Source organism: Ursus americanus, chromosome 3 (genome assembly GCF_024610735.1).
Source record: "Ursus americanus isolate L20-20 chromosome 3, mUrsAme1.1.p, whole genome shotgun sequence".
Classification (NCBI taxonomy): Eukaryota; Metazoa; Chordata; class Mammalia; order Carnivora; family Ursidae; genus Ursus; species Ursus americanus.
In genome coordinates this window covers 13,728,245-13,740,487 of record NC_142129.1, presented here as the reverse complement: position 1 = coordinate 13,740,487, position 12,243 = coordinate 13,728,245, and the positions used below count along the sequence as shown (strand labels likewise).

Genomic DNA, 12,243 nt, shown 5'->3' with positions numbered 1-12,243 from the left:
GCATTCCTCAGACTCCCACACCTCCTGGAAACCATGAGTCCCAACAAGATGTGGGCACGAGTGCTACAGTCCTCCCACCCCCACAGGCTGCCGAGGCCTGGCCGGCCCTGTACCTTGAGAGGGAACTGCTGGGTGAGTTCTGGCACATACGCAGCCCCGGCCTGCTTCTTGTGCAGGGACACGACCACGAAGTACTCGAACAGCTGCCTCTGCTGGTACTCCATGAGCTCCCGGTCAAGGGATGGGTATCTGGGAGCGTGCTTCAGGCGTGATTTCACATTGACCAGGCGCTGGCTGTGAGCTGGGGAGAGAGGGAGAGTGAGCGCCTGGGCGTGACTCTCTTTCTGACATGGAACTGCACAGAGCCAAGACAGCTTGTGTGGTTCCTAGCTCAGAGGACCCCCTTCCGATCCTACAAAAGTGTTCCCATATTTAACAAAGGAACACAAAACTCTTTGTTTGGGGTCCTTGCCAAAGGGGAGGAGCAACACTGGACGGGCCACCAGGCTAATGGGGGTGCAGAAGCCTGGAACGTGGGGCTCTGCTCTGCCATGGTTTGGCTGTGTGGACTTGGGGCAGCGGCCTGAGTCATCCTTGTGTCCCTCTGTCAGATGGGGTGGGGACACTGACTCCTCCCCTCACTCACTTCCTTCATCTTTCAGTTTGTGGGATCTGACAAAATCCAGACCACAGAGCTTTGGGAGCGGGGAACTTTGTCATCATCTGCGTGACAGACCGGGCAGAGCCATGACTAACTCAGGCTGCCTTCCCTCCTGCCGCCGTTCTCGGTGATGGAAATGGGCTTCCTTCATTCTAGAGGTGGGCCAGGGAGCAGCTGGGTGTTGAGAGATGAACGAGGCAGGGCGGCTAACCAGACGCGTCCCCATCACCTCACCCAGCAGCCCTGGACTATGGCTTTCTTGGGCTTCCCCCTGGGGTCTGAGAAATTGTGGAAAACTCACGAAAGCCTAGACCAAGGTCACCAAATTTAGATCCACAGAGACCAATTATTTCAGTGACTTCCTTTGACAGATTAGGAACTAGAGGCCCTGAGATCTGAAGTGATTTCCTCCTGTTCTTTTAGCAATTTTCACAAGAGTGGGACAAGAGCCCAGATGTCTGGAACCCCAGGCCGGCAGCGCTATAGCTTACAGGCTAGAAAACACCTGTAACAGAAAGGCACGGGAACGGGGCCACTGTAGTCGTAGCCACCCTGCATCTCGGCAGCCACAGGCTCAGTGACCGAACAGGCCCCCCGTGCACCCCGTCCCCTCAGATGTGCACGCCTTGCCCTCGTGCAAGGATGCTCTGTCCCGTCGCTCACATTAAGCAGGAAGGGCCATCTCGGTAGCTCCCCAGCCCCCTGCCTGTGACCTGTACGGCAACTGGTCTTCTCACCTTTCAGCTTCTCCTCCGTGTCACTGTCAGACTCACTGTTCTCATCCGTCACTATACAGAAAAACAAACAAACAACAAACAAAAAATGGCAATAAGAAGAAAGTTGCACATGTGAGTTTTTCTAATAAGGAAACTTTCTGTATGAAGGGACACAAATCCAAGATTTCTACTTCAGAGGGACTCTTTTCTGTCGATTTAAATGTAATAGGCAAACTAGGTCTTCGTCCAACTAAATGTATTTCCAAATTAATGTGGCTCCAGTTCAGACGGTACTTATACCCAATAATATAGCAGATACTGGCCTCCTTTTATGCATGCTAAGCAAAGAAGGCTGCTGCCAGGGTGAGCCAGAGCTTGCAGCGCTGGGCTGGCTTGACAGATGGATAGTGAAACAGGACCAGAGGACATACCACCAGGCTGAGCTCACTCCTGGCTCTTCGCTGTCCCAAGGACAACAGGAGATACTTAGAAAGCACCAACTTGTTCTCCTCTTTGGTGAGCCAACCCCAAACAACAGGGAGCCTCTTTTTTTTTTTTTTTTTTAAAGATTTTATTTATTTATTCGACAGAGATAGAGACAGCCAGCGAGAGAGGGAACACAAGCAGGGGGAGTGGGAGAGGAAGAAGCAGGCTCCCAGCGGAGGAGCCTGATGTGGGGCTCGATCCCAGAACGCCGGGATCACGCCCTGAGCCGAAGGCAGACGCTTAACCGCTGTGCCACCCAGGCGCCCCAACAGGGAGCCTCTTTTAAGAAGAATCTGTTTTCACATTGTTGGGGGAGTTGGGACGGTGGCGGGGTTCCTACCTTTTCCCGAGTTGCTCTCCGTGGACTGGGACAGCCTCTTCACACGTTTCTTTCCTCTTCGGGCCTCATAAATGGCATTGATTCGCAACACCAGCTGCCAGACACCGGGAGAAGAAAAGCCAGTGTTAGCAGCTTCCTCTCCATGTGCAGCTGGGACTCCTTTGCTGCCCATTCTCTTCTGGGACCATGGAAGGCTGGGGAAAGGAGGAGGGAGGGGCCATTTCCCACTGGTCCACTGGCATCTTTCAACTACTCTTTTCTACCAGACAGGAACATGACTTTCGAGAACACTAAAGGAGGCCGCCAGCCCCAGTGATGTATGAACGGGTGATGTCTAAATATATAATGCATGCAGCTGAGACACAGGGAGACAATTTCATTGGCTAATTGTGATGGCTGCTCCCCCTTTGATGCCACGATGTTACTGTGGTTTGGGAGCAGACTTTGCAGCACCCCCCCGTCCCCCGCCAAAAAAACACAAAAAACAAAAACAAACAAAAAAAAAACCAAGAAAAGGAAGAGACAGCAAAAATAAAAAGCCTCCCAGGCAGGGCCCCTTTTGTAGGAACCGTGCCAGAGGTGGCCTGAGCCACATTGGGCGGCAAAGGGGGCAGGGATTACCGTGGATTTCGAGTTCTAGCTTGGGGCTGCATGGTGGTGCCCTGCACCCAGCAGACCCAGCACACCCCCCTTCTTGCAGGGGAGCGCTCCTCCACACTGAGGCCCTTCATGCTCTCTCCTACTGCTCAGCAAGCAGCACTACTCAGCAGCATATTTTCCAGGCTGACTAGCAGACGCATCTGGCCACGGAAGCCCTGGGGCACTTCCCTCCAGGCTTTCCAGCACCGCCTGGGCTCCAGCTGAGGCTCGAAACCAGGACCCTGAGATCAAAAGCTACATGCTCCTCGGAGTGAGCCAGCCAGGTGCCCCTCAACGGGTGATTTTACAGGGAAGCTGTGTTTGAAAGCCGCTTTCTTTTTTGCTTTGGAAGAACTGGAGAGAGAATGTGCTATAGTAAACTGGGTGATGGGCTGTTGCCAATCCCCGTCTCTGCCCTCTGCTTCTCTGTCCCACTCCCTGAAGGAGCTCACCAGCTCCTCTTCACAAGCCAGAGCGCCGGACGGCCAGTGGAGGAAGGTGGCTCATCCCCCAGGTCTCCCTGTGGTGGGCCTGGGCTCCGGCCCTTCGGCTCTGCAGGCTAAGGCACTGCCCTGCCATATCCATGGACACCCACACACTCTGGGTCCTGACAGGTGGCCCAGCCCTGGCCTTGCCAGCTCTCTTTGTGAACTCCTCGTCCCCAACCCTGTGCTGGCTTTGCCTTGAATCTGAACGAGGTCTCTGCCTTCACCACGGAATCCCTCCCGTGTGGCAGTTATTTGTATTTGTTCTTACGAACCAGCCATTTCCTTGAGAGCTCATAGCCCCGAGCTGGCTCTCTCCTCTTTTTACACACGTCCTAACCATTGAAATAGTTAACACCAACCCCATTTCCCACGGAGGAAGACAATGCATAAATGAAATGCTAGTATTATTCACAACAGCCAGGAAGTGAAAGCATCCAAATGTCGACCAAGGGATGAATGGCTAAACCCAATGTGGTACGGACAGACAGTGGAATATTCTATTCTGTAGCCTTCAAAAGGAAGGGAATTTGGACACATGCTCCAATGTAAATGAAACTTGAGGATGTTCTGCTAAGAGAAATAAGTCAGTCACAAAAGGACAAATAGTGGATGATTCCATTTATATGAGGTACCTGGAGTGGGCAAATTCATAGAGACAGAAAGTAGAATGGCAGTTGCCAGAGGCTGGGGGGAGGGCGGAATGGGGGGAGTTAGGGCTTAACGGGTGCAGGGTTTCCGTTTGGGGAGATGAAAAGTTCTGTAGATGGATGCTGGTGGTGGTTGTGTAACAGCATAAACGTACTTAATGCTACTAAACTGTATACTTAAAAATGGTTAAAATGGTAATTTTTATGTTATATATATTTACCATAATTAAAAAATATATAAATAAACAAATGAGTTGTTAGGTCAAATTGTGGGGTTTTTTTGGGGGGGGTTAAACTTGTTCAACCTCCTCTCAGCCAATATCTAAAATTAACTAGAAAGAAGACAGCTACAATATAGTTAACATCCTTCCACTTATTAAAGTACAGTGAACACTAGAATGTAAGCTCCATGGAGGTGGGGATCTCCGTCACTTTTGTTTGCTGCTATAAGAGTACCTGTATGGGCTGGAACAGTGCCTGGCACCTGGTAGGTACTCAACAAATATTTGTTAATTGTGAATTTGTTGGAGGAATGAATACTAAGCATCTTCTATGTATAAGGGGTTTGCTAGAAGCTGTGAGGGGTAAAAAGATATATGGAACATGGCATCCGTTCTCAGGGAGTTTACAAGCTAATAGCCAGGACCAAGATGCATTCACAGCTATCATACAAGACAATTCATGAGTGCTATGTGAGTAGTATAAATGACGTGACAGAGAAAGTTCTTTTCACTTTAAATCAGGTCAGGAATAAGTGGAAGCCATATATACTCCAGTCAATAAATCTTTGTTCCTTTTTATTTAAAAAAATTTCCCCCAAGAGAAAAACTTTAAACATGCTCTCACATAATTGTACTTTAACAGGAGTTAAGTTTTATTGTTTTAAAAGTGTTCTGTACTAGGGGGTGCCTGGATGGCTCAGTCGGCTAAGTGTTGATTCTTTTTTTTTTTTTTTAAGATTTTATTTATTTTGACAGAGAGAGAGAGAGGGCACAAGCAGGGGGAGGGGCAGAGGCAGAGGGAAAAACAGACTCCCCAATGAGCAAGGAGCCCTATGTGGGACTTGATCCCAGGACCCTGGGATCACGACCTGAGCTGAAGGCTGATGCTTAACCGACTGAGCCACCCAGGTGTCCCTAAGTGTTGATTCTTGGTTTCGGCTCAGGTCATGATCTCAGGGTCGTGGGATCCAGCCCCACCTTGGGCTCACACTAAGCAGGGAGTCTGCTTGAGATTCTCCCTCTCCCTCTGCCCCTCCTCCCATGTGCTTGTGCTCACACGCTCTCTCTCTCAAACAAACAAATAAATAAAATCTTAAAAAAAAAATGAATCACGTACTTAAACTTAAGAATTGTGGTAAAGCTCTTTTAACCCAACAGCTAATTCACTTGATTATCCCTGTTTAATTTGCTAAAATGATGGTGAGGCTGGCAGTATAGATGTTAATAGCCACTTTTAATTATTCCACAATTGTAGGATTTTTTTTTTAAGATTTTATTTATTTATTTGACAGAGAGAGAGGCTGCGAGAGAGGGAACACAAGCAGGGGGAGTGGGAGAGGGAGAGGCAGGCTTCCTGCTGAGCAGGGAGCCTGATGCGGGGCTGGATCCCAGAATGCTGGGATCATGACCTGAGCCTAAGGCAGACGCTTAACGACTGAGCCACCCAGGAGTCCCACAGTTGTAGCATTTTGACATTACAGATACGTATGAATGGTGCTAGAAGAAGCAAAAGGGGAGTTAAGGGAGTGGCTAGAGATGCCACACTTTGGGGACCCCTGGAGCAGCTACCATGACAGCCAGACAGTGACTTTGGAGGGCAGTCGATGGGAGGCATGGGAATGAATCTGTGCTGAAAGAGACTGGGGTCCATGTGCTAGTGGAGCCCATTCAGCAAACATCAAGCAAACATCAGATGATCAATATGCAACCTGCTCCACACCCTGGGCCCCGGGCAGGACAAGGCCAAACCTGGAGAGCGTGAAGGGGGAGGAGCCATGGCTCCTACCCTGGCCCCTCTGTCTGCCCTTCATCAGCAAAACAAAGGAAGATGTCTTCTCTCCTGTTCCAAAGACAGCCTCCCTCCGACCAAGCTGCAGGGTAAAGCTCTTTTCTCAACCACCTGACCCTAGCAGCCCTTACTCTTCAGAATGCACTCAGATGGGCAAGGTGACTTAACTTCATTTGAATGAGAAAGTTGGGAACGGGTATGGGAGGGGTGAAATTATGGTTCAAAATACTGACTCACCAAACTGTTAGGAGGAACCAGCTTGTAAATGTCCCATGACTTTCAGGTCAATGCATCACTTTGAGAAATCTGATGAAACCTACCGATAATCTTCCCCTCTTGCCTTCATCCCCCAAAACTCTCCACAAAAAGTCTTACACAATTTTCTGGGTTTCGTGACCCCTAAATCCCATCCATCCATCCATCCATCCAACCAACCATCCATGATCTCTGAAATGAAGAATCCCTGTTCTAAAAGTTCCTGTAGGAAGTTGGTACCAAAGTGGCCACTGAAGAGGGACGAGCACAGCAGGGCTGGAACAGAGCAAGAGGGAACTGAATCAGTAGCAGACGCATTAGGATGCACATCTGCCCCTGGGCATGTTTTACCTTTGGGGCTGAAAAGAGCTGGGAAAGATGTATTTTTGACAAGTGCCGCCTCAGAGCACAGGCTCCACATGGTACCACCCCTGCAGCAGCTGTTGACCAAAGTGTGAGTCAGAGCGTGATGAATGGAGCTCTACTTTTTGAGGCCATGAAGGAGGAGGAAGTGGCCTTTTGAGACCAGGCACTGGAAACATGGTCTGGGATCACAAGTATAGGTTAGGCTGGGAGAGGAATGGCTACAGGACCACAGGACTTATTATGACAAAGGCCCAGACAAGACAGCCCAGCCTGCTGGCTCACAGTGTCTACCTGGCCTGTGATGAAGCAGGTAGAAGAGGGCCCAGTGTTCCGTTCTCTGTCCAGAGTCCTCTGTAGCCTTCCTTTGCAGGGAAGGGGGAGTGCATATCTGCACATGAAGTTTGTTGCAAGCCTTACCTTGGGTATCTTTCTCTTCTTCCTGCCATTCTGCGGGTCTCCAAGATTAAAGAAAGTGTCATCAGGGCTGCTGGGGGTGGAGGGGGGGCTGATTTTGGAAGGGGACCCATATCCATCCCGACTCAGCTTCCTGGTATCCAGCAGTTTGAAGTTCCTCCTCTCTGAATTTTGCCGGAAAAAAGCAGGTTTGGCCAATGACTGCTGGGAGGGGAAAGGAGAAAAGAAAAGAAGAGTAAATACAGAGGCCCTAACTGGGAGATAGCTGGGGGTGCCAGTGATACAGACCACGAGATCGAGACAGAAAGCTGGTCTCTCTTCCCAGGGTATGCTGAGTTTGTTTCTGATAAAGGATGCAGATCCAATCCTGTCTCTCTCTCTCTCTTTATAAAAATTTTATTTATTTATTTGAGAGAGACAGAGTGATTAAGAGAGCATGAGCAGGCTGGAGGGGCAGAGGAAGAGAGAGAAGCAGACTCCCTGCTGAGCAGGGATTCCTGACTTGGGGCTTGATCCCAGGACTCTGGGGTCATGACCCAAGCAAAAAGCAGACGCTTAACTGACTGAGCCACCCAGGCACCCCCAATCCAGTTTCTCTTTTTATTTTTTATTTTTTTTATTTATTATTATTATTTTTTAAAGATTTTATTTTATTCGACAGAGATAGAGACAGCCAGCGAGAGAGGGAACACAAGCAGGGGGAGTGGGAGAGGAAGAAGCAGGCTCCTAGCAGAAGAGCCTGATGTGGGGCTCGATCCCACAACGCCGGGATCACGCCCTGAGCCGAAGGCAGACGCTTAACTGCTGTGCCACCCAGGCGCCCCTATTTTTTATTTTTTTTAAAGATTTTATTTATTTATTTGACAGAGAAACAACTAGCGAGAGAGGGAACACAAAGAGGGGGAGTGGAAGAAGAAGAAGCAGGCTTCCCGCTGAGCAAGGAGCCCAATGCAGGGCTCGATCCCAGGACCCTTCCCTGAGCCAAAGGCAGATAGATGCTTAACAACTCAGCCACCCAGGCGCCCCTAGTTTCTCTTTTTAGACAAGTGGGAATTTACTGGCACAATCCCTTATCTGTACAAATCAGTCATCCTGAGAACCAAGACCCACTGTATTGGGAGGGAGAAGACCTAAGCCCAGCTTTGACCCTGCTGCTGATAAGCTGAGTACCTCTTGTACAAGGAGTTTCAATACCTAAGTCTCAGTGTTTTATTTCTAAAAATGAGCCACTTTAAGGTCAAAGGCAAACAGAAAACTGGTAAAAAAAAAAAAAAAGAAAAGAAAAAAAAAAGAACAGAAAAGGACCCCCAAAACCCTGCAACTTATAGAACGTATTTTTCTAATATATACTACAAATTAATGAAAAGACAAACAGGCAAAAAAATAGGAATGGAAAATTTACAGAAAAAAAAAATACAATGATGCTTAGATACAGAAAAAGATTCTCAGCTTCACTCATAAGAGAAAACTAAAACTCCATCAAAGACACATTTTTTACTCAAAGATTAGTAAAGATTGGGGCGCCTGGGTAGCGCAGTCGTTAAAGCGTCTGCCTTCGGCTCAGGGCGTGATCCCGGCGTGCCGGGATCGAGTCCCACGTCGGGCTCCTCCGCTGAGGGCCTGCTTCTTCCTCTCCCACTCCCCCTGCTGTGTTCTCTCTCTCGCTGGCTGTCTCTCTGTCACATAAAATAAATAAAATCTTTAAAAAAAAAAAAAAAAAAGATTAGTAAAGATAAATTTATTAACTCACTAGATTAGTGAAAGTGAGGGTAATAGTCCCTTTCACACTTTCACACAATGTTGGCGGGACTAGAAATTGCTACAGTTCTATGGAGGGCAATCGAGCAGTGTCAACAATCTTACAAATGCATACACCCTTTCACCCAGCAATTCCACCTGTAGGAATGGGCCCTACTGATATATACTTGTGCAAAATTACACAGCATGAGGCAAGCTATATTGTGCAAACTATATACTGTGAAATGGTTTGTAAACACAAAATCCTGGAAACAACCTAAATGTCTATCAGCAGAGGCTGGTCAAATAAATTATGGTCCATCTACACAGCGGAATATAACGCAGGTGTAAAAAAAATCTTAATGTACTGATGTAGAAGGTGCTCTCAGATGCATATTGTTAAGCATTAAAAGCAAGGAGTAAAACAGTTGGTATAACATGCTGATATCTGTGTGTGTTTTAAGGAGCTATTCTGCTGGTGTATGCATGGAATATTCTGAAGGGTACATAAGAAACTAACAGTGGTTGCGCTGGGCGAGAGGAATGAAGAGGTGAGAGAAAGATTTTTCACTGTTAACCTTTCATACTCCTTAAATTTTGAACCATATGAATATGTTAACATGGAAATAAGAAATATTAGTAACATAAAATTTAAAAACAACTTGGACTACCTGTTTCCTAAAGTTACTTCCAGGATACACGTTGTATGATTCTATAATTATAACTGCAAAGTGTCTTTTTAAAAATGAATTCATGAATTAGATGGGGAAAAGTTATATAAAGCACCTAGCAAAATACCTGAAACACAGCAGGCATTCAACATAAGTTTTTCTTGTATGACATGGACATTTTTTCATACTTTAGTATGCTAACAGCCTTTTTCTTTAGTATATTTTTTATGTTCTTTGCCTATTTATCTTTTGGGAACCCAGTGTTTTTCTTATTAACTTGGATGGGCTCTTTATACAGAATGGATATGAATTATTTGTCGGTTTTGCTAAAAGTGTGTTTTTCCCATGGTTTTTTTTTTTGGTGGGGGGGGGTCACACGAAATTTTTATCTATGAAAACCTGTTCATCTTTTCCTGTGCAACTGATTTAATCTTATCTCCTTAGCCTGGAAAATCTATTTCTTTTTAGAGGTTTAATACATAGTTAATTCCAGTTTCTTTGGGATTTTCTTAGTTTATTTTGAACCTATTTTATTCATTAATCCATCAGTAATTTATTTTATTGTATGTTAGTCTAAACTGATTTTTTCCCCAAGCTAAGTTATCCCTATTTAATAAATGAGCCTTCCTTTTGCTATGTTTACAAGGCCATATTTATTATATCTTTTTTTTTTAAGATTTTATTTATTTATTCGACAGAGATAGAGACAGCCAGCAAGAGAGGGAACACAGCAGGGGGAGTGGGAGAGGAAGAAGCAGGCTCATAGCGGAGGAGCCTGATGTGGGGCTCGATCCCACAACGCCGGGATCACGCCCTGAGCCGAAGGCAGACGCTTAACCGCTGTGCCACCCAGGCGCCCCTACATTTATTATATCTTAAACTCTTATAGAATAGTCTTATTCTGTTCCACTGATTTCTCAATTCTTGTATAGTTCCAAATAGTATATAACAGTAAGTCCAGAACGTTTTCTTTTTAAAGGTTTCTGGGAATAAAGACTCCTAGTCTTCCTAAGCGGCCTGCTCTGATGTTTGTATCGTGAGTCCACAGGGAGCAATCAATTGCTTAGCACCACAAGCCCGGAGTAGAAAAAGCCACTATGCTTTGCTCACTATGGGCATCTTAATAATTAAACCAGCACAAAAAGAAGGAAGAATGATAAGCTTTCTTAGAGACCAAATTCCATCTGCAGTGAAATCCAAGGAAACAGCCCCAATTCTTTCACTGCATTAGAATCACCTATCAAACTGTTGGGAAAAAGCAGGTATCTGTTTTCATTAGACTTTTAGGTTGTGAGAGTGTTTGTTCAAAGATCTGACCTATGAAAAGCTCTGAGAATAAAGAAAACAGAAAGATATCAAAACATGGCACACAGCTCTCTAAAGGATGTCCAGATGCCTGGGTGGCTCAGTTGGTTAAGCGGCTGCCTTCAGCTCAGGTCATGATCCCAGGGTCCTGGGATTGAGTTCCACATCGGACTCCCTGCTCACAAGGGAGCCTGCTTCTCTCTCTGCCTATGCTCCCCCTGCTTGTGCACGCGCACACTCTCTCTCTCTGACAAATAAATAAATAAAATAAAATAAAAAAATAAAGGGTGTCCAGAGACCTGGGGGGGGGGCTGGGGTTGTGTGGGCTGCATCCCTCTGTGGTGACACTGCCGGAGAATGGGGCCCTGGTGAGCCCCCCAGAGCACCCAGAATCAGCCCTCAAATGTCCAGGGAGCTTTCACGAGGGGGTGGAATTTCAGCTGCTACTTAACTGATAACAGAGGACCTACTGGGCTCTGGGGTAGAGCGTTCTCAAGTAGACAGCACAATCCGAGAAGAGGCATAGAAGTGATGAAGAGTAAATGAGACCAGAGAGAGTGCTCATGGCTCAGAGTGAGTGCAGTGAAACAGATGGAAGAGATCATACAGCAAGGAGGACACAGAATTGTCTGTGGAAGTTCTTTGAAAGTGAGGGTGTGACTCTTAGACTGAGCAGGGGGCAGCGAGCTTTTTCTTAAAGGCCAGACAGTAAATATTTTAGGCTCTGTCACAACTACTCAACTCCGCCATTGCAGTGCAAAGGCAGCCATACACAGTATGTATGTGAATGAACGTGGCCATGTTCCAGAAAAACTTTATTTACAAAACCAGTCACCCAGCAGTAGTTTGCCAAATCTGAACTATAGTATTAAAAGGAAAGATACTGTAGGACCCTAGGGATGATTATGTCAGTCTGTGGCCCAGAGAAGATTTCAGCTTTTGATCAGAAAGTCTCATATCAACACGCTCTGATGATAAGCCCATTCCCATTGTGTGTCCATGGAACAATCTCTAGGAAGGGGCCTAACTCTGCTGCAGAGGCACAGAGAGTCTCCCTAATCTTATAAATATTGGATTCATGATGGGCCCAGCAAAAGATCTGTGGTGTTCAAGAAAGAAAAGCAGACAAGAACTCTCTGTTGAAACTTCATGAGTTATTTCGGGGAATCAAGTGTGATGGGCCCTGGCCAGGGGGCTTCCTGGTGGGGAGGAGAGGGAAACTGCATGCCTCCCTAGAGAGAGCTGAGCTGGACTTGAGCCAGGGTTCACTTACCCTTCTCATCTGAGAATGGTGGCTGATGGCTTAACTCCTTCCTGTCCTCCATTGTGCTTCCCTTACTGCCTCAGGAGACAGTGATGTAAGGAGACTAAGACAGTCCTTGACACAAAATATCTCATCTCTTCCTTACCTCTCTCAACCTCATTCCTACTCTCTTTTATAGAGGTCTCCTCCAAGGACTTAGGTGTCATTCTCACAAGCATACAGATCTGTTCATATATGCCCATAG

The 12,243-nt window shown here is 46.7% G+C and overlaps 1 protein-coding gene across 3 annotated transcripts in view; it reads right to left on the bottom strand.

Moving 5' to 3' along the window:
• Positions 1 to 12,243, bottom strand: part of DENND2A (DENN domain containing 2A) — a 100,650-nt gene that overhangs the window by 37,725 nt on the left and 50,682 nt on the right. For 2 of the 3 annotated variants that reach the window (XM_045792509.2, XM_087860788.1), the window contains exons 6-9: positions 7,026 to 7,226; positions 2,204 to 2,297; positions 1,399 to 1,449; positions 114 to 301 (exon numbers count right to left, since the gene is read on the bottom strand). In XM_045792509.2, coding sequence (XP_045648465.2) covers positions 114 to 301; positions 1,399 to 1,449; positions 2,204 to 2,297; positions 7,026 to 7,226 — 534 coding nt within the window. The remainder of the gene's footprint in view (positions 1 to 113; positions 302 to 1,398; positions 1,450 to 2,203; positions 2,298 to 7,025; positions 7,227 to 12,243) is intronic. The other variant, XM_045792510.2, reaches the window with a different exon arrangement.